This window comes from Malaclemys terrapin, chromosome 4, assembly GCF_027887155.1.
Source record: "Malaclemys terrapin pileata isolate rMalTer1 chromosome 4, rMalTer1.hap1, whole genome shotgun sequence".
Taxonomy (NCBI): domain Eukaryota; kingdom Metazoa; phylum Chordata; order Testudines; family Emydidae; genus Malaclemys; species Malaclemys terrapin.
This window is the reverse complement of record NC_071508.1, coordinates 104,656,652-104,681,399: the sequence shown is the minus strand read 5'-3', so window position 1 is coordinate 104,681,399 and position 24,748 is coordinate 104,656,652. Positions and strand designations below refer to the sequence as shown.

Here is a 24,748-nt window from a genome sequence, read left to right as displayed (position 1 = left end):
CCATCTGTAGACTTGAATAATACTGCTGAGTTCAGTTGTTTATTCTCTCATTACTAAGCAACAGAATATGGCTTGCAACCAAAATAGACTTTTTTTTTCTTTCTGGGTGGAAAGGGCATGGAGAGAGGAAGAGGATTTTGAGTTCGTATCCATACTCACAGCCACTTTCCTATTAATACAAAATGATTCATCTTTAGAGATTATAGTTTTTCCTTTGTTATTTGGAGGCTCTCTAATAGGAATTAGTTTATAGTCCATCATTCTGGAAGCAAGCACTTCATCTGTGGAAATTTTAAAAAAAATAGACAATTTCAAATTTATCAATAACTTTCTGGACAGTTATCTGTAGGTCAAAAACTCCCTCCTGTTGCTTTGTGGGGCTGACGGGAGCAAAAGGGCACAAAAAAGGGCAGAAATGCTTTGAAAACAGAAAGAGGGTGTGTGTAAGTAGAGCTTAATTAGCACAGTCCCTTCTTCAGCAATGCTGCGCGGCATGGGCTCTGTGGGTATTTATTTAAAGGGAAGGAGGAGGTATATTGCAAGGAAGAAGCGTTGAGGAGTTGTCACTCTACCACTACACACACACACCTCGAAAATTGGCATAAAATACTGCCAGACCAAAAAAGTGGAATTCCAGCTTTAGATTGTGTTATAAGAACATAAGAACGGCTGTACCGGGCCAGACCAAAGGTCCATTTAGCCCAGTATCCTGTCTACCGACAGTGGCCAATGCCAGGTGCCCCAGAGAGAGTGGAACAACAGGCAATGATCAAGTGATCTCTCTCCTGCCATCCATCTCCATCCTCTGACAAACAGAGGCTAGGGACACCATTCCTTACCCATCCTGGCTAATAGCCATTAATGGACTTCACCACCATGAATTTATCCAGTTCTCTTTTAAATGCTGTTATAGTCCTAGCCTTCACAACCTCCTCAGGTAAGGAGTTCCACAAGTTGACTGTGCGCTGCGTGAAGAAGAACTTCCTTTTATTTGTTTTAAACCTGCTGCCTATTAATTTCATTTGGTGACCCCTAGTTCTTGTATTATGGGAATAAGTAAATAACTTTTCCTTATCCACTTTCTCCACATCACTCATGATTTTATATACCTCTATCATATCCCCCCTTAGTCTCCTCTTTTCCAAGCTGAAGCCTCTTTAATCTCTCCTCATATGGGACCCGTTCCAAACCCCTAATCATTTTAGTTGCCCTTTTCTGAACCTTTTCTAGTGCCAGGATATCTTTTTTTAGATGAGGAGACCACATCTGTAAGCAGTATTTGAGATGTGGGCATACCATCGATTTATATAAGGGCAATAATATATTCTCAGTCTTATTCTCTATCCCCTTTTTAATGATCCCCAACATCCTGTTTGCTTTTTTGACCGCCTCTGCACACTGCGTATATAACGACTACCCCTCTTTGTGGAGAGGGGTACAGATAAATGGCAACAAAGTTCCTCAATCAGCAGAAGCAGAGTGTATGGAAAAGTGTGGAGAGTTTCCTTCAGGAAAAGAAGTGAAATTTCCTGCATATCTTTGAGTTGTGTGCAAATGAAAGACACACACAAGGATCGATTTAAACAGCAGGCTGCAACTCTAGTAACTTAACAATGGAGAGGGGCACTATCGACCCATCCTCTCTCACATATTAGGCATTTAATTGGGTCCAGTGCAGAGTTACTGGGCTCCCACCATATACTCAGGGTAGACCCTCTTCAGTTGGGGGGGGAGAGATAGGTCAGTGGTTTGAGCATTGGCCTACTAAACCCAGGGTTGTGAGTTCAATCCTTGAGGGGGCCACTTAGGGATCTGGGGCAAAATCAGTACTTGGTCCTGCTAGTGAAGGCAGGGGGCTGGACTCAATGACCTTTCAAGGTCCCTTCCAGTTCTAGGAGATAGGATATCTTTATTTATTTGCCCATAGGACTCAATTCACTTCCAATCCTCAAGCCCTCCCTCATACAAGAAGGGAAGAGAATGCCAAAGGAGACCTTGGTCTGCAAAGACTTCAGGTCTCACCTTCTCCTTACAGGCAAAAGGTCCAAGGTCTCATTTACCTCTGGGAGCTGTCTTTTTTTTTTTTTTTTTAGCCTGTATCTGCACAGGCACATTAGGGGTGCCAGTAATTAGTGTGGTCACACCTTCATCCCACTCTTATGTATTTCATGCCTAATCCAATTCCTAAAATCTCCAAGCCAAATGCCAGACCCTCTGTCCAACAAGGGCACTCCATCCTATCTAAGAAGTTCAGGCACATGATACCAGATGTCCCTGTGTGTGATCACTGAGCCACCCCATGTCCAAATATGACTGGCAACATCACAGTTCATGCTCTTCCAAGCCCTATCCCCATGGGCTGGTTTGACCACTCCTTGCCATACTCACCTTGCAAACATTTCTGAGCAAATTGATCTCATGCTCTGTCAGTCTACTCCATCCCATGCCCCTCTGAATCCTAATTCACAAATTTACCCCAGGGCAGGTCCCCAGATCATTTCCCCCAGCTGAGCAATCAGGATATTAGATGGATGTAGTTCACCCATCTACAAGTGTAGAAGAGACATGAGCTGACCTGACAACATGCCCCTTCTCCCAAACCATTGCAGGTGGATAGCCTCACACCTTAAGCTCAGCTGCAACACATGCCAACCTGACTGCCTGCTTGTAGGTCATATTTCAGTCCGATTTACTTGCCTGCACTCTCTGAGAGTCGAAAACCCTCCAATGCTGTAGAGAGCACTGCACCCATCCTAAAGGAATGAATGCCAAAATTTGTCAGATTGGGATCCAAATGGGCTAATGCCCCCCACCCCCAATTACCGCAGCAAATGGTATCTAGTCAGTAGATACCAACGCCATGTATAGAGGGCCTTGCTCCTGAATCCACATGACTATCACAAACTCTTTTACTGGACATACCTGTTCATACAAGCAATCTCTTAGCTCTTCTATGGCCCCTTTTCTGGATTGATAGGGTTGTAAATACCTTAATTTTCAAGGGCACTGCTCCTTGTTTAAGTTGCACATCTACCAATTCTAGCGCACTCCTGGAGCTGTCCCCTTGACACCAGCACACCCAGGACCGGTGCAACCATTTAGGCAATGTAGGTGGCCGCCTAGGGCGCCTAGTAGTTGGGGGTGCCTAAAAGCCCGCTCAGGCGAGGAGGTGGAGTGGAGGTGAGCTGGGGCGGGGGACCTGGGGAGGGCTGCCCACAGTAACGGGGAGGGGGTGCACTCTGCCTCCTCCGCTGAGCACACAGCCCGGCTCTAAGTCTCCTCCAACAGCGCCGCAAGCCTGGGAGGGGAGGAGAATTAGAGCGGCGCCGGCATGCTCAGCGGAGGAGGCGGAGCCGAGGTGAGCTGGGGCGGGCTCCCCAGTTAGGGTTAGCTACCGCGGGGGGGAGTCTCCCCAGGTGGGGTTAGCTGCAGTGGAGGTGGGCTCCCTGGGCGGGGTTAGCTTCCGCAGAGGCGGGTCTCACCGGGTGGGGTTAGCTGCAGGGGGGGGTAGCTCCCTGGAGGGGGGGGAGGGTGGCGGCGGGCTCCCTGGGTGGGGGGTTGGGTTAGCTGCCACGGAGGGGGGGGGAGGGGGGATACAAGGTGGAAGTTTTGCCTAGGTCGTGAAACTTCCTTGCACCGGCCCTGAGCACACCCTCACTAGCCGTGAAAGCACTGAAAACAGTAATGACAAATGCAGCTTTAAACAGAACCACATGCACCCTAATGTAGGTAAAACTTCCAATCACCAAAACAAATTCTGTATGGCTATGGGGTGCCTGAAACATACGCTGCATCCCTCTCCTCTGGACCATCCCTCCAAAAGCTTCTTTAGTAAGAATTTTCTAAGTGTTAGTAAATTCTGCCAGCGTGCAACAAAACGACAGGCCAGCAATGCTACTGAGAGTTGGCGGAAATTTTTGAATGAATAGTTTATTCATTAAAAAATAAAGTTTTGATCTATTTGCGAATTTGATCTAATTAGTTTTGATTGGGAAAACCTTTATCCATATCAGCAAAACTGTGAGTCCATATCCACCTGCCCCTTTATAACTTTTCGTCCAGTGGTTAGGGTACTTGCCGGGGATGTGGCAGACCCAGGTTTGAATCCCCACTAGATATCCCTCCATCCAGGTGAGCATCCCTAGCCACCAAGCTATCAGCTGATCTGGGGTGGGTTGCTCTCAATCTCTTGTGTTGAAGCTGTTCCACTACATATAAATAGAAATATTCATTGGTCCAAAGAGTGAGTGAGTGAGAACTCCATAGCCTGGGAGGTAGATCTGGATTCAAATCCCTCCAATGAATCAGGCAGAGAAGATTTGAATCCACATCTCCTACGTTCCAGGTGAGTGCCTTAATCACCAGGCTATAGAGTTGTTCTCACTCACTCTCTCTTTGGCTCAATGAATATTTATTTACACACAGTGGAACAGCTTCAACAAGACAGACTGAGAGTGACACACCCCAAAATAAACGAGGAGTCCTTGTGGTACCTTAGAGACTAACAAATTTATTTGCGCATAAGCTAAAACCCACTTCATCGGATGCATGCAGTGGAAAATACAGTAGGAAGATATATATACATAGAGAACATGAAAATATGGGTGTTGCCATACTAACTATAATGAGAGTAATCAATTAAGGTGGGCTATTATCAGCAGGAGAAAAACAACTTTTGTAGTGATAATCAGGATGGCCAATTTCCCAAAATAGTCTATAGTCTGGTGGTTAGGATGCTCACCTATGAGGGGGCAATATCTAGTGGGGATTCAAACCTAGGACTACCACATCCCAGGCAAGTGCCCTAACAGTGGGCCTACAGTTATAAAGGGACATGGATGGATGGATGGACACACACTCCCTTTCCTACTTTGTTATGTGGAAAAAGAGTTTTGTCATTTTCAGAATCTTCTGAATATTTCTTGATTTTTCGGTTTGCTGGCCAAGCCAAAAAAATCAGTTATATGCCCAGCTCTAAAGGTGACTCAATATAGCAGATAATGCCAATCTACAATGCGCCAAAGACACCGCATAATTCACCACCTGAAACTCAGGGATGGACTAAACATATGGAAGGCTTCCTTAATGCTAATCTACAAACTCAACGAAACTAGCCTTGTTAACCCTTAATGTCCTTGGGGCAATGGAATTTTCCACCAATCTTAAAGCTGTCAGGAGCCATGGTTCCACAAACTGTGAGACATCACCTGTGGGTCTTGGCTGGCTAACAGCACTAGGTTTTGTAATCTGTCAGCCTGAAACCGAGACAGAGCATGGACAATCCCATTATCAACTACACAGAAAATATGTTAAACAAACGGCAGTGCAATACATATGCCCATACCAGCCACATTACTTCGTTGACTCTGAATTAATGTGAATCTCTGCCTGTTTGTCACACCAAAAACAAAACCATTTATTTCTAAATTCCTCAGTTCAAATAGTGACAGCCACCAATATCAGAAAAAACTTAATAGAAGTAATCTCTTATTATACTATGCTCTGCCCACTCCGCAGGCCACCTCCATGCACATCAATTCCCTTGGTAATGAACTCCAAAAACAATTTTCCCAGAGGTGTCAGACAGTCCCCGTAACTCCGATCCTAGCATCCAATTGGATCATTTAACTGATAACCCATTAAACTGCTATAAGAATGCTTCCCCTAATCCAAATCTGCCCTTCATTCTTTTGGTCATCCTGACAAAGCGATGAGGCTTCTTGAATCCAGAAGTGAAAGCCACCACGTGGGCACAAAAGACCCTAGCCAAGGCCACTGCCTTACATGCAAAATTTAAATGCCCCAATAGTTACTTATACTTGTTTTAGAGAGGCTTTCGTAGAATTTTTGATTGTCCTTATCAACACCTTTACATTACCTAAGCTGTCTCTGGGTATCCATGATACACCCTGTCTTGAATCCGATTCAGTTCTCAAGTATGTTAACTGTGCTGGGCCTTCTGCCTTTTCTGAAGCCAGTGGGACCCCAAGCACTCCGTCATCTCCAGAAATGCTCTCAGCAGGCAGCTGTGCTCTACTGATCATATTTCCTGCCAAGAGGAAGTAATTGAAATAGTGAACTGCCTCACGTGCAAGCTCGTTTCCCGCACATCTGACCACTCCAATGTTATGCTAAACCTTTCAAAGGCTGAACATGGTGTGGAGCATTGGCATGGCCGTGTCAAAACAGTAATATTCCTCAAACTGAAGACTGAACAAGTTACTATTTTTGCAATGAACAGGGAGTAATGTTGCATTTTGCAACCTGTGTCCTTATGCTGCATTCTTTAACCATGGCTACTGCTGCCTCAGATGAGGACTATCAAAGTGAACATAACTGAGGGTTAATACTGTCTTTAAGGGAAGCTTTGAAGGTAAGATAAATGGTTGATAATCCTGTATTATCCATTAGTTTTTTTAGGCACCACACCCAGGAGGAGAGCTGCAGATCTCCACAGGTAATTTCAAAAAAGGAACAATTATTCTTTCTACCTGATGTTTTCCCAAACTATTTGTTCTAGTTCTTTAATAGATTATAAATGTTCAGGCCACACATGCAGCCTTGCCCCCTCATATGTAGGCTTAGCAGAATTTTTTATAATTTTGATGGATGATATTGATATTTATTTTTAAGAAGTTTTTTCCAATTCTTATCTATTTAAATTTTCACAGTTGTGGGAAATTAGGGGGGGGGGAAAGGGGGAGACTGTTAAACAATAATTGTTTAATTACAGTAAATGTTGAGATTCAAAAAGTTGAAGCTTTAAAACACAAACTGTCAACATCATATATCAAAATATACAAAGTAAATATTCTTAAATCAAACTCTAATATGTTCCAAAGCAGTATTTTTCTCACTTTGTCTATCTGTAAATGTCAATTTTTGATAGAAATACTTTTTAATCGGTTTGTGTGTGTACTGTGTAATAGACGTTTATTAACATTTATCGATACAAATCTAATCCTTCCAAGCCTACTCACATGGGATCTGAAACCCTACCAGATGTCCCTTGCATATATATGCCCCTTGCATATATATGCCCCATCTGTCTTGTTAGGATAATCCCATAGTAGGGTCCTTAGCACCTCTAATTTAACTGGAGATTGGTCTGAAAGGGATCGAGGGTAGTGACAGCAACCACCTAATCAGCTTGCCGAACTTGTCTTACCCATCCAATACACCAGGAGCTGGGGAGTTGGTAAATGGCCTTCCTTAGGGTAGCTCCCCTGAAGGCTTCTAGGAGTCTCCTTTAGGAGCTACAGAGCCCTCCCTCCTGTCTGCTCTCTCCCAGAACTGCCTACCAACAGCTGAGAACTTCCTCTTTTTAAGACCTTATTCCATCCTTAACGTGATTGGCAGGGCTGAAGGGGAGGGCCAGCCTTGCCCACAGCCTCTCTTTAACCTCTTCGTCACTGGTGTGGGGATTATGTACCTTTTATTCTAGTCTTAACAGAACCTAAAAGGTGACAGTTAAACTCAGCACATTGGTTTCTGAGGACTCAGTCATTCTCCCTATAGCTCACTGTTTTATTCAGCTATGTATTATTTCAGCCCTATAACACTATTTCATTTATAAATATTCACTAAGGAAAGCAGAACAGATTTTTTTAATATTTCTAAATTTAAGGACAAGAGTGGAGCTAATTTCAACAGTGCAATGCATATTGTCCTCTATCTGAAAAATATGTGGTTTTTCATGCATGAACAGCTACAATTTTAGTTTATTTGAGAAACATGATGATGGATGTCATATATTAAAGATTAGAAGATTAGAATCTGACCTCATCGAACCTCTCTAACCATCGTTTATGTGCTGTGAATTTTAGTAAGAAATAAGAGAGAGACATTAAAGTTCTCTCTCATTAAATGAGAGGGGGGCGCGACAGGCAATTTTAAATTGCACAGAGATTCGTGACTTTTTACTTTTTCTTTGTGAGGGGAAGTGATTATCTTAAAGACAATGAGAAAGAGTAAAAAAAAGTTTCCTCTACTGAGGCACAGTATGTGTTAAAAATCTACTTATTTCATATTTAACTTGATATCGATAACCTATATCCCCCTGATTTCACCCTCATGCAATTACCAGTACAAGGATGGGCAGGAGTGAGACGCCAGATTAGAAACAAACTCACATGGCAGACCTACAGAATTTTACTGTATTTCTCTTTTAATAGGAAAGTAGTGCTTGTAAAAGGTGCCAGCCTGATGAATGGAGACTGAAGACTCTTCATCTATCCAGAGAATAGATATACCAGAATATCACACAATCATTTCACAGATCAATAGTGATCTGTGATCAATAGTGATACAGGCCTTATCCCAGACTAGTGAATGTGTTGCATTCTATTAGTAGTCTTATAAGGTACTTTGTTCCAACTTCTCTCTTAAAACAAAATTAATAAGTATAACGATGTTTAGGTTTTGCCACTAGTCTCCAGAATGTCGATCACTGTATAAAAATAGAGCCCTATTGTGATAGGCATTGTACAAACGAGGTAGTAGACAGTCCCTGCTTTGAAGAGCTTAGAATCCAAACAGAGGAGACAGGAACAGGGTAGAGAAAGATGTACTAGGCAGAAAAGTACTGTACTGTCAACAAGTACGACAATATCTTATGCACAAAACTACTTTTCTGGAAAGATAAGTCTGTTTTATTCCCACTTTCTCAATACACCCATGCTTTCATTTGGCAATAAAATGCTATGGTGAATTCACAGAAAAATCCTATGTCCTATTGCATAGAAATTCCTCCACTTCCTACCCTGTTTCCCCGAAAATAAGACAGTGTCTTATATTAATTTTTGCTCCCAAAGATGCGCTAGGTCTTATTTTCAGGGGATGTCTTATTTTTCAGAAATGAAAAATGCCTTATTATCGGTGGATGCCTTATTATCGGGGAGGTCTTATTATCGGGGGGATGCCTTATATTACAACGAGAGGCAAAACTGTAAGTAGGCCTTATTTTCGGAGGATGTCTTATTTTCGGGGAAACAGGGTACTAACAATATTCTAGGTATTGACAATGTGCAGGTTCTTGTTACACAGATCTTTTGACAGAATTAACCTTCCCCTTTGATCCTCTCATGGCTCAACTACCAAAGGATCAACAGACAGCTTTAGAAGATCTATGTTATTAGTTAGATCTCATGTGGCCTGTCACTGACTCTTCCTCTTCTTGGCATGCAAGCATCTGGACTGAGTCTTTTGCTACTGAGCCTATGGTTCAGACTATTAAACAAAAATATGTGCACGAAGAGAAAAAGACAGCAAGGACAACCTATATACCTGTGTACCTCCGTTTTGGAGCAAGTACATAGATTAATTCAATTTTCAGGATTTATTTCTTATGTTAACAAAAAGGTTTCCCTTCTTAAAATAACAGAGACTTTTCCCTCCTCTCTCCCCAGTCTTCAGGGTATTTTTATTTGTTTGTTGTTTTTGTTTGGTTGGTTTTTCAAGTGCATAGCACTAAACTTACCATGTCACTTTGAGGCTGTGAGATGACAATAGGCTGGCCGGTATCACAGGTCTCTCTTATATTAACATGCAATGGAATGTCTCCTGCATTAAAAACACCAAAATGTATTTACATAAAGACTTAATATTTCAGAAGTGCATTTCATTAAACTAGCCCTGAAGCTACTTGAAATCAAATTCCAGTGCAGGCTATCCTTTGAATTACTTAATCTCTAAAATTAGCATTTAAAATTAAAATTAGCTGCAGCAGAGTTCCACATGTCCACAATCATTAGTACCAAATATATTTCAAATTTATTCATTTTCTGGAAAAAGAGCAGATTGCTTTGCAGTAATTTGTAATGACAGGAAGTTTGCTTTATTGCTTTCTGGAGAAGCAGAAAAGCTCAAACTGAGACATTTCTATGGTCTAGACATTTTGGATAGGTACAAAATAAAAACACTTCTTTGAGTGTCAGGATAACATATTATTCAACGTATTTCTTACTTTTGTATTTTCAACAGTGTTTTGAGATATTAATCAATATCTCAACTATAGCACATTTTGTTGCCAAACAACAAAATGTACTATAGTCCTTAGTAGGCCATTGATTTAATTAAGTGCTAGCTGTATATTCAACTCATTCTCTTTTACAAGGGCTAACTACTGTGTGATTTGCTTGTGTAATCAGCAGGGAACTGTTATAGAAGAAAAATGTACTGAAGGAAAAATCATTCCTCGACCCATTGGATATTTTCACTTAATGCTGAAATATTTTTCCAGCACTAAATATAGTAAAATTTTAAAGTTCCCATAATTACTATATCACAACACAGATACTGCCTATGAGATAAAATGCACAGTTAAAAACCGATCTTCTGCCAGTATTATGTTTACAGCATGCTGGAGGCCTGACTACTCTTCACGCAGGCCTTGTCTATACTCAGAAGTTTCACTGATTTAACTAAAAGTGTGCTTTTAAATCAGTTTAATTAAACTGGTGCAAAATCCTGTGTAGGTACTCTTAGTTTGGCTAGTAAGTGTGTTATTTTACTTAATATAATTTATTTTTAACACCAGATTAAGATAAATGAAAAAATAGCTAAACTGAAATAAGTGTTCGTATATAAACTTGCAGTGGTTTAACTAAAGCAGTTTCAAAACAAAACTCTAGTTAAACAGATGCAAGCATGGGTATTGTCCAAGGCCGGCTCTACATTTTTTGCCACCCCAAGCGAAAAAGCCGCCCGGGCTGCCGAAGCCAAAAAAAAAAAAAAAAAAAAAGCCGCCCAGACTGTGCCGCCCCTTAGCATGTGCCGCCCCAGGCACATGCTTCCTTCGCTGGTGCCTGGAGCCAGCCTGGTACTGTCAAACCCTTAGATGTAAGTAACATACAAGCGTTGGTCCAAGAAGTATCTGTATTTGAGCCCCTAGGTAATGGTGACCAAAATAAATTTTAAGTTCAATATCATTAGAGGAGGAAAGGTATCAAAATCTTGCACTGAACTTTAAAAGAGGATTTAAAAAAAAAGTGAAGGATGCTAGTAAAAAAGACCCTAAAAGAAAAAAATAAAAATAAAAATAAAAATAAAAAAGTATGGAGTTGCAGGTATTGACTCCATAATTAAGGCTGAATTGAATTCTGCACTTAAAGAAGACATGCAACTTCTGTTATATATGAAGACTACAATCTATCCTCCCCAAAATTACTCAATACTTACGCTTTTGGCACAGAATGAATTTTCTGAGAATTAAAGTAAATCCATAAATTTTTTTTTTTTTAGTTAAATATAGTTAAAAATTGGTCCTTTAAGAAATTTACCATTGCAGGTCAGATCTTTTCTTTGTCCCAAATGTTCTTAGTAATGGAATAATACGGACTCATCAAAGTCCCACATAGTTAAAATTACTGTTATCTTGTGCATAGGCCACATTTTGAAGACTATTATTTTTAGGATTCAGAGTAATTTTTTGCATTCAGTCTTCACAACTAAAATTTACTGCTTCAGCAGCAATAGAATTACACAAAGAACTTCCCTTTTTCAAAATGGCTGCCATCTCCTACTGCTCTCAAAAGGATTGAGGGCCACATTTACGAAGGTATTTAGGTGCTTAAAGATGCATACAGGTGCCCAGGGTGATTTACAAAAGCATCTAATGGAGTTAAAAACAGTAGCTAAAGGTATAAAAAGAAACAAATAATTCTGTAAGTATATTAGAAGCAGAAAACCTGCAAGAGAATCAGTGGGTCTGCTGGACCATTATGGTAAAGCAAGCAATTAAGGAAGATAAGGATATTGCTGAGAAACTAAATGATTTCTTTGCACGATTCTTCACCACAGAGCACACCTGCCTGGGACCTACTCCTTTCTGGTAATAAATGGTAATAAATTACCTTTCTGGTAAACAATGACGCGCTATCAGAGAGTGAGGTAACAAAAAAGAAGGGATGGAACAAATCGATAAATTAAAAAGCAACAAATCCATTGAGTCCAGATGGTATATGCCCAAGAGTTCACAATATATCTAAGAATGAAGTTGCTGAGCTGCTAGCAAAAACATGCAAACTCTTATTTTTTTAAAAAAGTTACTATACCAGGGGATTGAAGGGTAGCAATTGTTGTGTGTTTTAAAAAGATGATAGACGTGATCTGGGATATTACAGACAAGTAAGCCTTACTTATATATCTGATAAATGTATCGAAAAACAATTAAAAATAGAATTATAAGAGATCTAGGAGATCACAAATTTATTAGGGTCTAACCAGCATAGCTTCTGCATAGGAAAATGTCTCTACAAATCTGTTAGAATTAACTGAATGTCTTAATACAGAAATCAATAAAGGGGAACTGGTTGATGTACTTTATTTGAACTTTTGAAGGCCCTTAACAAAGCTTCTTACAAGAAGCTACTAGAGAAACTAAGTACTCATGTTGTGTTGGTCAAAGTAATGGATCAGAAACTGGCTGAGACACAGAAAAGAAATGGCCAATCTTCCTCATGATAAAATTTAAATAGTAGAGTGTCACAATGTTCTATACTAGGACCAGTGTTGTTTAACATATTCATCAATGATATAATGAAGGGGGTGAGCAGTGAGGTTGCAAAATTTGCAGGTGACACAAAATTATTTGGTTAGTCAAAACTGGAGAAGACTCGGGAACATCAGACTCTTCCAAGCTAAGTGTCAGGCGCTACCTCTCAGTAGTCAGGCTTAGTGGCTGGACCAGAGGTCAAAGCCAGACTTCGAGTCGGGACTGAGCCAAGTGTGGCATTGGAATCGAGATCTGGGGACAGGCCAGAGTCAGAACCAAGATCAGGGTCCATAGTGAAGCCAGAATTTGTACCATAGCTGGAGTCCAGATGGAAGCCAGGGGTTGAAGCAAGGTAGTCAGAATCCAGGGACAAGCCAAGTCACAGTCTTAGCCAGAGTCCAGATACAGACCAAAGATCAAAGCCAGGTAATCAGAGTCTGGGGGTCCAGGGAAGGCCACGAGGCAGAGGTAAGCCTGGAGCGGGTCAGTAACAGGGCTGGAGCAAGAGCAGGGTAGGGCAAGGACAAGATTGGAACAGGGCTTGGGCAAGGCTGGAGCAGAAACAGGAACAGGGTCAAGAGCAGGCTGGGAGTCTCAAGAGTTTGTGACTGTGAGGCAGCACAAGGGTTTCTGGCTGGGTAGTTGCACAGAGTGATCTGCAGCTCTGGTGCGGTTGAGGAAATACTTGAACCTGGGGGATAGGCTGCAGCTGCATGCCTGAAGGCTGAGTCACGGCAGGCTCTGTGCAAAGGGTAAGTCAGTGCACCTACTGAAGCACTGGGGATGGGCGGACAGAAGCCTGCCCACATCTAAAGGCCCCGGCTCACAGTCTAAGGGGAGGAGCCACCAGACCCAGATATCAAATGATTATAGGAGACAACCAACGAAAAGACAGGGATGGAAATGGGGGGTCACAGGTTCAAAATCAGGAATCCAGATGGGGACACCAAGCAGAAGACCCCAGACAGTGCCCACTGCTCCTCAAAGGCATCCAAGGAGCATGGCCCAGAGGAACTCTGCCCAGAGACGTGGCTTGAGGGAGGATCAGAAGTAGGTTCCATAATCGCAGGTCTCCTCATCAGCTTCCTCCTCGTGGGTCCTGAGGAGGTTGGCAGCTCAGATTGGTTTTGGGGGACACCCTAGTGTGGAGGTACTAGAGCTACTGGTTGTATCGGAGCCCTCAGAGGGGGTGGATAAATTGACTCTTGCAGGTTTTCTTCCTTTGAAGTATCTGATACTGGCCACTCTTGTAGACAGGACAGATACTGGTCTGATCCAGTATGGTAATTCCTATGCTTCTATGTACAATATAAACTAACTTTAACCCTTCCAGCACTACATTCATGCTCTTTAATCAGTGGCTGAAGAACAGTATGTTTGTAACCACTCCTCTTCAAACCTCTTCCTCCCTCCTGCCGAATCAGCAAATCCCTTGGCTCCACCCTGACTTCCCATCCCTGGCCAACTTTACCCATTTTGGGAGCAGCAAAAGCCACTTATGGAGATCAATGGCTGACCAAGCACCTTGTACCACTGCGGATGGCAGTATCAGACTTTTATGTCTTTATGAAGATTTTAAATGAACTTCCTGGTTCATTTTAATGATAAACTGTGGAATATCATTGACATAATTACAGTAATACATGGAGATACATCATTAGCATGCACAATTATCTCATTAACAACTTAAATATGCGTTTATGTTTTATAACCTCTTCCTGATCACTCAGGTTTAAACATGCTATTTTTAAAAAAGGTAAGCAATTAATCCACATTTTAAAATTATACATAATTCCACATTAAATCAATATGTGAACAATTCTTGTTTTGAATGCCTCATGAGTTAAGATAAATTTTCTTTTGAAACCACATTTTGCAATCCAGTATATTCCTGAAATCCCAACTAACAATAATTAAGGTGGTCTAATCATAATTAAATTATCTTTAGTGTAAACATAACTGATCTTGGACAACCAGTGTGTGTGATTCAAAACAAGATGTAAACTACTTACTCACCATGCAAAACGCAACAATTCAGTATTCTATATGTAGGTACAAAAATAATGGGTCTAATGCATTGCTGTTCAGATTACAAAGTTTTCCACATAAAAAGCGCATTCCTGTTCCCAATGGAGTCAATGGGCCAACTCCCACTGACTCCAATGGGAAGAGTTTAGGTCCTAAATGTCACTGCATACATGTTACTAAATGTTGTATGCTGTATAATTCATAGATATCAGAACAGTCCATGTTCTGAAGAGTTTACAATTTAAACGATAGTCAAGATCACTGAGATCCAGTGGATGGAGTTACCTTAGACACTATCCCACTTGTGGCCTTATATATGTGAGTATTAGTCATATTTGTCACAAACTTCCAAATCTAGCCAGCATTTCATTAAAAGGAAAAATTCTGAGACAATGATAATAAACAGCATAAAAATTGTAATGAAACTCAGCAATTTAAAATTATTACTGTACCATTTTTTTCTGCTTTACCATTATTTGAACATATAGTATCACGGTAATGCAGTCCCATACTTTTTTCAAGCAGAGTTTTCCTTATGCATTTCATGAATTTGTCCATCAACAATAAAAATCATATCAGTATTCTTACCTAAAACATCTAGTCCAAGGGTTTTTGCTAGATCTCTCACACCATCAGCTCCAAAAATATGGGTCTCATGTTTACATTTTGGGCACTGGAAAACACTCATATTTTGGATAAGCCCCAAAACCTGTTAAGTTAAAAAAGAATGTTCAAATCTGGAGTCGTAGTATCAATGCTGGTATATTATATCTACCCACATATGTCATCAGAGAATAGATCTCAAACAAGGTATCTTAAAAGTATTAGTTTAAAATGAATAGACTGTTTTGACAGTGTCTCCACAGCCCCTAGATTCCTGGCTCAGCAACAAAGTAATTTTATTATATTTTTATTTGATCTTCATTTTATAAATATTTATATATCATATACTTCATATTCATTGCAAGATTGCTGCCTTTCAAGTCAAGATTATCAAGCACATTTGTTACAAAACATCTCTTATGCTACCTAATCTACAGTACTTAACTTATAAACATCACTTTATGACATCTCAGTAAACAATTGTTGTATCATATAACTTTGAACCATGGAGGTTTTATGTGCTGTGTTTTACAGTCTTGTAGTTTAAAGTTTCATTTCATGAACTGTGACATATTACAAGAAGTGAGACAAGCTGTGGGAGGTAATATCTTTTATTGGACCAACTTTATAAGTTAACTTTATAAAGTTGGTCCAATAAAAGACATTACTTCACCCATCCTGTCTCTCTAATATCATGGGACCAACACGGCTACCACTACACTGCATTACAAGAAGTGTCACAATTGGACCTATTTTTTTAAAAAGCCTTTTTTTGGCTATTAGCAGGAAAATATCTTCAAAAAGGAACCCAGATTTGCTATTCTCTCTGAGGAGCAGAGAGATGTTTAAAGATCAAAACAATAGAAATAATTATGCAAGGCAGAAACTGACAAAAACCGTGGGACAAAAATCTAATATACACATTTTTGTTGATGTTCAATTCCCAACGTCTTCCTTGCAAAAATATGAAGAAAGTTTGCCAACCTGGACACAAAATCTACTCTTCCATATTTTAGAATGATGCTGATGATAACACTAATCACATTCTGTTTATCTGTCAAACAAAGTTAAGCACTAGGGATGACCAGAATTTTGAAAACCCGCCAGGAATAACTTACACCCAAATTTGACATGTTATAAGGCTCTTGGGGTTTAATAATCAACAGAAAACCTGCACAATCTTAGCTTCATGTTGCAGAGTCAATTATTCACTGGTCTACAATTTTTGAGAAGTCATCTGCTTCAGAGATAAAATGTGCTATTTATTATGTATTTTGATGTGCTGAATTCAAATATGACAATTAAAACAACTGATTGGCTACTGTTTCTAAGATATTTAAATTTTTACATTTTATGTCTATGCATATTGTGTAGATAGAGTTTTAATCATAAATTGTAAACCTAGGTCTTTTCATATGTTTATGGTTGCTTTACATGACAATATTTCATCTGTCCTGTTTATGTAACACTTTAAAAATCAGCGAAAGGGTTATATAAATAAAATTTATTATGAAACAAAAGGCAAAAAACGATTATGTACATAGTTTAGTCCTATTCAGTGTCTACTCGGCACTTCTTGGCTTGTCTCTTGTATTCATTAAATGGAGCATCTCTTGTCACTGTCCAGCAATAGTCTGTAAGCATTGATGGGCTCCATTTGCCCTGATAGCGTTTCTCCATTGTTGCAATGTGCTGGTGAAATCGCTCGCCGTGCTCGTCGCTCACTGCTCCGCAGTTCGGTGGAAAAAAATCTAGACGAGAGTGCAAAAAATGTATCTTTAGTGACATGTTGCAACCAAGGCTTTTGTATGCCTTGAGGAGGTTTTCCACCAACAACCTGTAGTTGTCTGCCTTGTTGTTTCCAAGAAAATTTATTGCCACTAACTGGAAGGCTTTCCATGCCGTCGTTTCCTTGCCACATAGTGCATGGTCAAAAACATCATCTCGAAGAAGTTTACGAATCTGAGGACCAACAAAAGACACCTTCCTTTATCTTAGCTTCACTTAACCTTGGAAATTTTCCACGGAGGTACTTGAAAGCTGCTTGTGTTTTGTCAATGGCCTTGACAAAGTTCTTCATCAGACCCAGCTTGATGTGTAAGGGTGGTAACAAAATCTTCCTTGATTCAACAAGTGGTGGATGCTGAACACTTTTCCTCCCGGGCTCCAATGACTGTTGGAGTGGCCAATCTTTCTTGATGTAGTGGGAATCTCTTGCACAACTATCCCATTCGCAGAGAAAACAGTAGTACTTTGTGCATCCAGTCTGCAGACCAAGCAAGAGAGCAACAACCTTCAAATCGCACAAAGCTGCCACTGATGTTGGTCATAGTTTATGCACCTCAAAAGTTGTTTCATGTTGTCATAGGTTTCCTTCATATGGACTGCATGACCAACTGGAATTGATGGCAAAACATTGCCACTATGCAGTAAAACAGCTTTAAGACTCGTCTTCGATGAATCAATGGACAGTCTCCACTCATCTGGATCGTGAACGATGTTGAGGGCTGCCATCACACCATCGATGTTGTTGCAGGCTACAAGATCACCTTCCATGAAGAAGAATGGGACAAGATCCTTCTGACGGTCACGGAACATGGAAACCCTAACATCACCTGCCAGGAGATTCCACTGCTGTAGTCTGGAGCCCAACAGCTCTGCCTTACTCTTGGGTAGTTCCAAATCCCTGACAAGGTCATTCAGTTCACCTTGTGTTATGCGGTGTGGTTCAGAGGAGGAGGATGGGAGAAAATATGGGTCCTGTGACACTGATAGTTCAGGACCAGAAGTTTCATACTCTTCCTCGTCCTCATCTGACTCAAGTGAGAATGATTCTGGTGCATCAGGAACCGGCAGTCCTCCTTCGTGGGGTACTGGGCGTATAGCTGATGGAATGTTTGGATAATGCACAGTCCACTTTTTCTTCTTTGACACACCTTTCTCAACTTGAGGCACCATGCAGAAGTAACAATTGCTGGTATGATCTGTTGGCTCTCTCCAAATCATTGGCACTGCAAAAGGCATAGATTTCCTTTTCCTGTTCAACCACTGGCGAAGATTTGTTGCATAAGTGTTGCAGCATATGTGTGGGGCCCACCTCTTGTCCTGATCTCCAATTTTGCAGCCAAAATAAAGGTGATAGGCTTTCTTAACCATAGTGGTTATACTGTGCTTTTGTGATGCAAAAGTCACTTCACCACAAACATAGCAGAAGTTATCTGCACTGTTCACACAAGTACGAGGCATCTCTGCTCACTTTGGCTAAACAGAAATGTGTCCCTTTGCAAAATCAAACACTGACAAATAAGAGAGCATGACACTGTATGATTTCTAGAGCTGATATAGGGCAATTTGTTCAGCAGAGTGATGTAAGCTTCTTTATGATTGCATCATCCATGACTAATAGGAATAACATGATGCAATTCATATGTATGACGCAATACCAGCTTCAGATTGCATCATTCATTGTTTTGCCTAAAAAGCAAGTACTGTCCAAACCCAGTCATAGATTTATTCATAGATCCAGTCAAAGATGTATTTTAGTCATTTCTGGTTTAAACTGAGATCCCTTCCCTTTATAACTCACTTATCCTCCTCCATTGCCAAGTCAAGGGTCGTATATACTGACCCAATAGCATATCTTGAAAACTAGAGCCAATCAATAATTTTAAGCATCATTTTCGTTCTCAGTGACCCAGAATTAGTAAAGTTTGACTACATTTATTTCAGAAGCATTTTGGCTGTAGAGCAGTGTTATTATATATTAAAATTCTATAAACAGACGATAAATAGATCACCTAGATACTATAGCCAAAATTTCCAAATTTCAGAGTGAAAGTTTCAAGATACAGAGGGCCTTTGAAAATTTCACCTTGAATTCCTAAACTTCGGCACCTGAATAAAGTGGCCTGGTTTTCAGAAGTGCTGATCATCCACAGTTTCCACTGAAGTTAATGGGAGCTGCAGGGGTTCAACACCACTAAAAAAAAAAATCAATCACATTACTTAGGTCGCTATTTACAATAAGTACCCAAGTTTGAAAATACTGGCCAATGTAAAGAATACAGAGAGAGGAATATATGCAGGTAAACACATTATTTTTACCTTATAGCACATAACTGTGCTCAATGTGCAATCAAATACAACATAAAAAAAAATTAAAAGTGAGTCAGCTTTGGTGAACTGGCTTTTCTATGCCTGCATTTGGTGTTCTAAATTTTTCACATGGTAGAATAGGTTTACTATTTAGAGCTCAATGTGCAATCAAATACAACATAAAAAAAAATTAAAAGTGAGTCAGCTTTGGTGAACTGGCTTTTCTATGCCTGCATTTGGTGTTCTAAATTTTTCACATGGTAGAATAGGTTTACTATTTAGAGCTTTCAGCAGATTTAAATCAGGGCATTTTTATTCTCAGTTCTTTGGCTGGGCAGGATTACAGCTGTTGCAGGGGCAGCACATTCAATTTCTAATGGGAGGCACAGGGAGGGAGGAAGAAAGAATGTTTTATAGAGCTCTCTGTAGCCAATGTAAGTGCTCTGTTGATGGACTCCTAAACGAGTGATATCATAACATGGGAATTTAAATGTGTGTGTAAACTAGAAACTGAAAGATAGCGAAGTAGAATGATCCTTTGAGATTTGAGAGACATCTCCCAAAGGAGGAGGGAGAATAAGATGATTTACCCAATTAAGTACGTCTATTCCTCACACCATGCAAAAGAAAACTTGCATTTGTCGTACAAACGTACTCACCCATTTTCAGGCACCTAGCTTTTTAAATTTTTGTAGTCCTCAGAGTACATGAACACTGCACACTGCTTTTGGTGACATTTAGAGTACCTACCTGCATAGCCCTCAAAGGATGGATATTAAATTGCAGTGTAGTGAGTGAGGCATGGCTTAGGCAAACAAAGACACGCCTGAAGGGTGTGGGTATGTATGCGAGTACATCCCCAACATGCTCTCTACTCACCCAACCCATGCCTCCCCATCTACACTGATACTTTTAGCAGTATTGTGTCCCACTGCCTCCCCACTGAAGAAGCCTTTCCCTGCTGAAGGAAAAGACTTCAGGGGGGAAAGGCACGGACACCTCCTACTGCTGGAGCCTTTCCCCACAGCGGGGAAAGACTGGCAGCAGGGACCCTCCTCTCTGCCAGACCCTTTTCACTGCCAAGTACAGCTGTACACTTGGATGCAGCCTACTTTTCACTACGGTGAGTAGCTACATGTACACTACACAACATCAGCAGTGGTGTGTAGTGTAGACGTAGCACTGAAGTATAAAAAAAAAAAAACATGGTCACAAAAAAAGTGATGTTGCCTTACAGTGTTTTGTTTAAATGTTTTATAGCTGGTTGTATAACTGTTTCATTAATCCTTTGATGATAGCAACACACCGCCAGAAAAAGTAACTGTGCCAGAGCTTTATTAAGAGAATGCTACTGTAGCTGTATGCTCCATGCTAAATCATTTGTTAATGTCTCATTCATGATCTTTTTTCTTCAGCTAGTCATACTGAAAGTAAATGACTCTGTGACACGGGTAAATCAGGTGCCAGCTCTTGCCAGGTCTCTAGGCATAAGCTGAGCACTGACAAATTCATAGCTGGAAACCAGTCCAGCTCACCTACATGTTAATATTGTTCAAGGTAGGTGTTAGACTTGTAAGGATGTGTTTAGACTCTATAAAATGCGTAAGTTGCTGCACGCATTAATCTTATTTGTAGTGTCTCTATTCCATGCTAGAAGGAAAAATATAAGTCTGTTTTATAACTGTAAAAATGCCTGCTCTGAACTTGTGAACTCAGATGGAAGAGGGGCTCCCCACACCTATACAGGAGGACTACCAAAATTCAATGGGCAATCACAAAACAAAAGCTTTGTTAATTGCTCCATCCACCCATGGAGAAGTACATGCAGAAGGCCTTGTCTCATTGGTTTGAATGCTGGAAGAGGGAAATAAAAATAGCTAACATGAAGATTTTTCAACTCTTTGCAAGTTTGGACTCTAACAAGGGCTAGAGCTAAGAAACAAAAAGCAGAGATCCCCAGGGTCAACATGGTTAAGCCCTAAAAAGACATTCATTTGTGACAGATTACTACATCTCTGTCACTTTTTGAATCAGACTGAAACTCATTTGTGTATATATGCTTGCTTGCTTGAACCTGTAAATAACTTTTATTTCTTCTTTCTTAGTTAATAAACCTTTGGTTAGTTTATTACAGTATTGGCTACAGGCTTTGTCTTTGGTGTGAGATTGAAAGTACAAATTGATCTGGGGTAAGTGACTGGTATCTTGAGACTGGGAGCAACCTGATTGTTTTGTGATTTTTGGTGTATGTGACCATTTATCACTAAGCCCAGCTTGCCTGCATGGCAAGATAGACTGGAGAACCCAAGGGGACTGTCTGTGATTCCATGGTAAGACTATTAAAGTGATCTAGAGGGTTCATGTTTGTTTCTGAGTTGGTGAAATCTAACTGTAGAATATAGCACCAGCTAGGGGGGTCTGCCCTCCTTTTGACAGTCTGCCCTGAGATTGGCACTCTCGATCATGCGTCACTCCAGATGGCATGACAGACACACGGTCCCTTAATGCCTGCGCCACATGCCCATTTTTACATTCCTTCTGCATTATTCTTGTCTAGCATCTACCTAGTAGTATATTTTAATGTATAAATGGCTCCTTCTGAATATCAGCAGAGCTTTGGAATACTGGACTGTTCACTCTTGGTGTGCAATATTATGCAGAGTCCACTAGGCTCCTTTTTTTCTCATTTAGGATTCCATTATTTATTTATATAATTATTAACTAAGTTGTTATTTTTATTATTTGGGTTATTGTAACGCCTAGGAGCCCTAATCACAGACCAGGACCCCCTTGTGCTAGGTGCTGAACTAACACAGTTTGCCCCACAAAGCTTACAATCTAAGTATAAGAGAAGAGACAAGAGATGGATACAGTCAGTTGGGGGAGTACAAGGAAATAATTAGATAATATTGGTCAGGAGACAGGTTGTCGTCTCAGCACACCAGTGGCCTAACTTGTCATGTTTTTTGTAAGCATCACTGAAAAGCAGCATTTTAAGGAGGTTAATGCGTTAGTTTTGTGGATGGTCATGGGAAGCTCTTCCCAAGCATGAGGGGCAGCATGGGAGAAAGCACAAAGATGTTTGTTTCAAATTTAACAAACAAGTGTGTCAAACACAATTTTCACATGGATATTACTGTGGGTTTACAATTCCTTCTGGTTGAAATTTGTTCTTCAAAGTACTGGTGTAAGAGGAACCAATATAGTAAAATTGGAAATAAAATGATTTAATAAATTTGAACAGCAGCAGCTCAAAAGATAGATTTTATGATTTTGTGGGGCTTTTGTACACAACAATTATAAACTTTAAAGTTTGATGTTTTTCCCCGAGATCAAATTTGTCAGTTCATTAGTTCACATTATGCATTAGTCAAAATGACTATTTTAAAAAACTATTATAACTTATGTAAACGTTTTTATCACTCAGATGTATTTGTTAATATGCATTTTTGTTGCATATGTACAGAAAGAAAGATAGTGAGACTTCACAGTGAGACTTCACTATTATCCTCAAAGTTTTTAAATCCACGGTACAGATAAAGCATCTTTAAAAGAAAATACACCTCAGATTCTTTCTCCAGTACAACAGCCAATTGTATATACAGCTGGCCTTTGGAACTTGTGAAATCCACATCTCCCACCAATCTGAACATCCTGGAAGGAGGATCTCAGTTTTATTAAAACTAAACGCATTAGTCCTTTTCCTTTCAGAGACAGTCTTGAAAGCATAAACCAATAGAAACTGATCTCTAAAGTTGAAAGTACTTCACTGATTTTTCCTAAATAGTACAAATTATTCATGGATTTCCCCACCAGCTGCCCTGTGCTGGCCTTTAGGGTTCATGAAAACCACAGCCATAGATTCTTAGATTTAGGGTAGATTCCAAAAATTCACAGCTATGGTAGGCAGTGTCACACTGCAGCAGTTCCAGTGCAACAGAGGCAAGCACACTCCCTGCCAAGTGGACGCCAGCAGTTGAACTGGCTCCTCTGCTCACAGCAAGTGTGACTGCTGCCCACAGCAGGTAGAGTTCAAGACAATGAGAGAGCACATGATCTTCTAATGGAGAAGTCGTAGAACTTAAAACAAGAGACTCTTGCATTGTAATTCTGTCTCCAACATGGATACACCTCTATTAAAATCATTTAATCTTTGTTTTAGTGTCCAATCTGTAAAAACTTCGGACCTAAATACTTGGGGGTTAATCAGTTAATGTTTGTAAAAAGCTGTGTACATGTGATAAAATTCACCAGAATGCATGCAAAATCCTTCAATGGCTTTGGGTTTAGCAGCCCACAGGCCATCTACTTATCTGGAAAGCTGTCCCTTAACAAATTCTTTTAGATGGTGGTAACTATGCATGGATTCCAGTGCAAGCAGATGACCTCCATTTCTGCAGCAGGCCACTACAGTTTCAAAGATTCCACCTCTTCCAGCAATTCCGGGCCCCAGGGCAGAACAGTCAATGGGCCCCCAGCCTGTGCAGACGCCATCCGCCTGACATTTGGGCGGTGTTGCGCCGGTACTGGCTGATGCCCAGCGAGCTGCTGGCTGTGCTGCTGGGGGAGCACTTCTGGCACAGCCATGGCTTCCACATGCCCTCCTGGCTGCCTTCACTGCCGCCGGTACCACCCCGTGCACACCTAGGAGCCCTGCCCTGTGGCCTGCCCGGACAATTCTCTCTCCCGCCCCGTCGGCAGGCCTGACCTCTTCACACAAACTTTATGTAAATTAAGTCTCATGTTTGGGCTGCATGTCAAAAAATGATCTAGTCCCCCTAAAATCCTCACACTTGCTCCACCCACTGCACTACAAATATGGACAGGAGTTAGCTTTAAAACAGAAGTAAATGTGATGCCTGTGTTCAGATGTGGATGGAAAAGTTTATGGTTTCTGAAAAAAGGAAAAAGCAAGGTGAGAAGAGAGAATAGACAAGGCCACAAAACATGGAAGACCTGGTTGTTCTTTGCAGAACTCATCCTACTAAGTACCCTCAACTTCCATTGAATCTGGTGGGCACTGAGGTTACCCAGCATCTTGCAGGATTGGTTTCCATCAGACTTCCATTTATGATCAGATATGCAAAGGCCAACAAACTAGTCTGAGTGGTAGAACCATGGCATACAGATTGTCTCATGTACCAAAACTCATACCAAGATCAGACTGAAGGAGCTGAGCCAATCTTAATATTCATTCCTCTTAGAAAAAGCTACTCACACTATAAGAACTAAGTAAATTTGGTCAGCTTTCTTTAAAATAATTTGTCATAAACCTACAAATATAAAAAAATTAAATGAAAAACATGTTTAGCATAACACGTTACACCTATGTATTGCAAGCACCATCAGAAAAAAAAATCTTCATGATCTTAACATATGCTTCTTTCATCAGACTTAATGGTAAATGACAATTTAAGATGAAAAACAGATGTTATATACTAAATTTCTGCCATATGTTTTTATTACATCTTGTAATGGTCCTCACTTAGGGTCTGATTGGGGAGCCTGGCCTAGTGGTCATGGCCACAA

The 24,748-nt window shown here is 40.6% G+C and overlaps 1 protein-coding gene across 9 annotated transcripts in view; it reads right to left on the bottom strand.

The window, feature by feature from the left end:
* Positions 1-24,748, bottom strand: part of NUBPL (NUBP iron-sulfur cluster assembly factor, mitochondrial) — a 161,902-nt gene that overhangs the window by 9,883 nt on the left and 127,271 nt on the right. For all 9 annotated transcript variants that reach the window (XM_054026907.1, XM_054026908.1, XM_054026909.1 and 6 more), the window contains 2 exons: positions 15,110-15,230; positions 9,479-9,561 (listed from right to left, as the gene is read on the bottom strand). In XM_054026907.1, the coding sequence (XP_053882882.1) occupies positions 9,479-9,561; positions 15,110-15,230 (204 nt within the window). The remainder of the gene's footprint in view (positions 1-9,478; positions 9,562-15,109; positions 15,231-24,748) is intronic.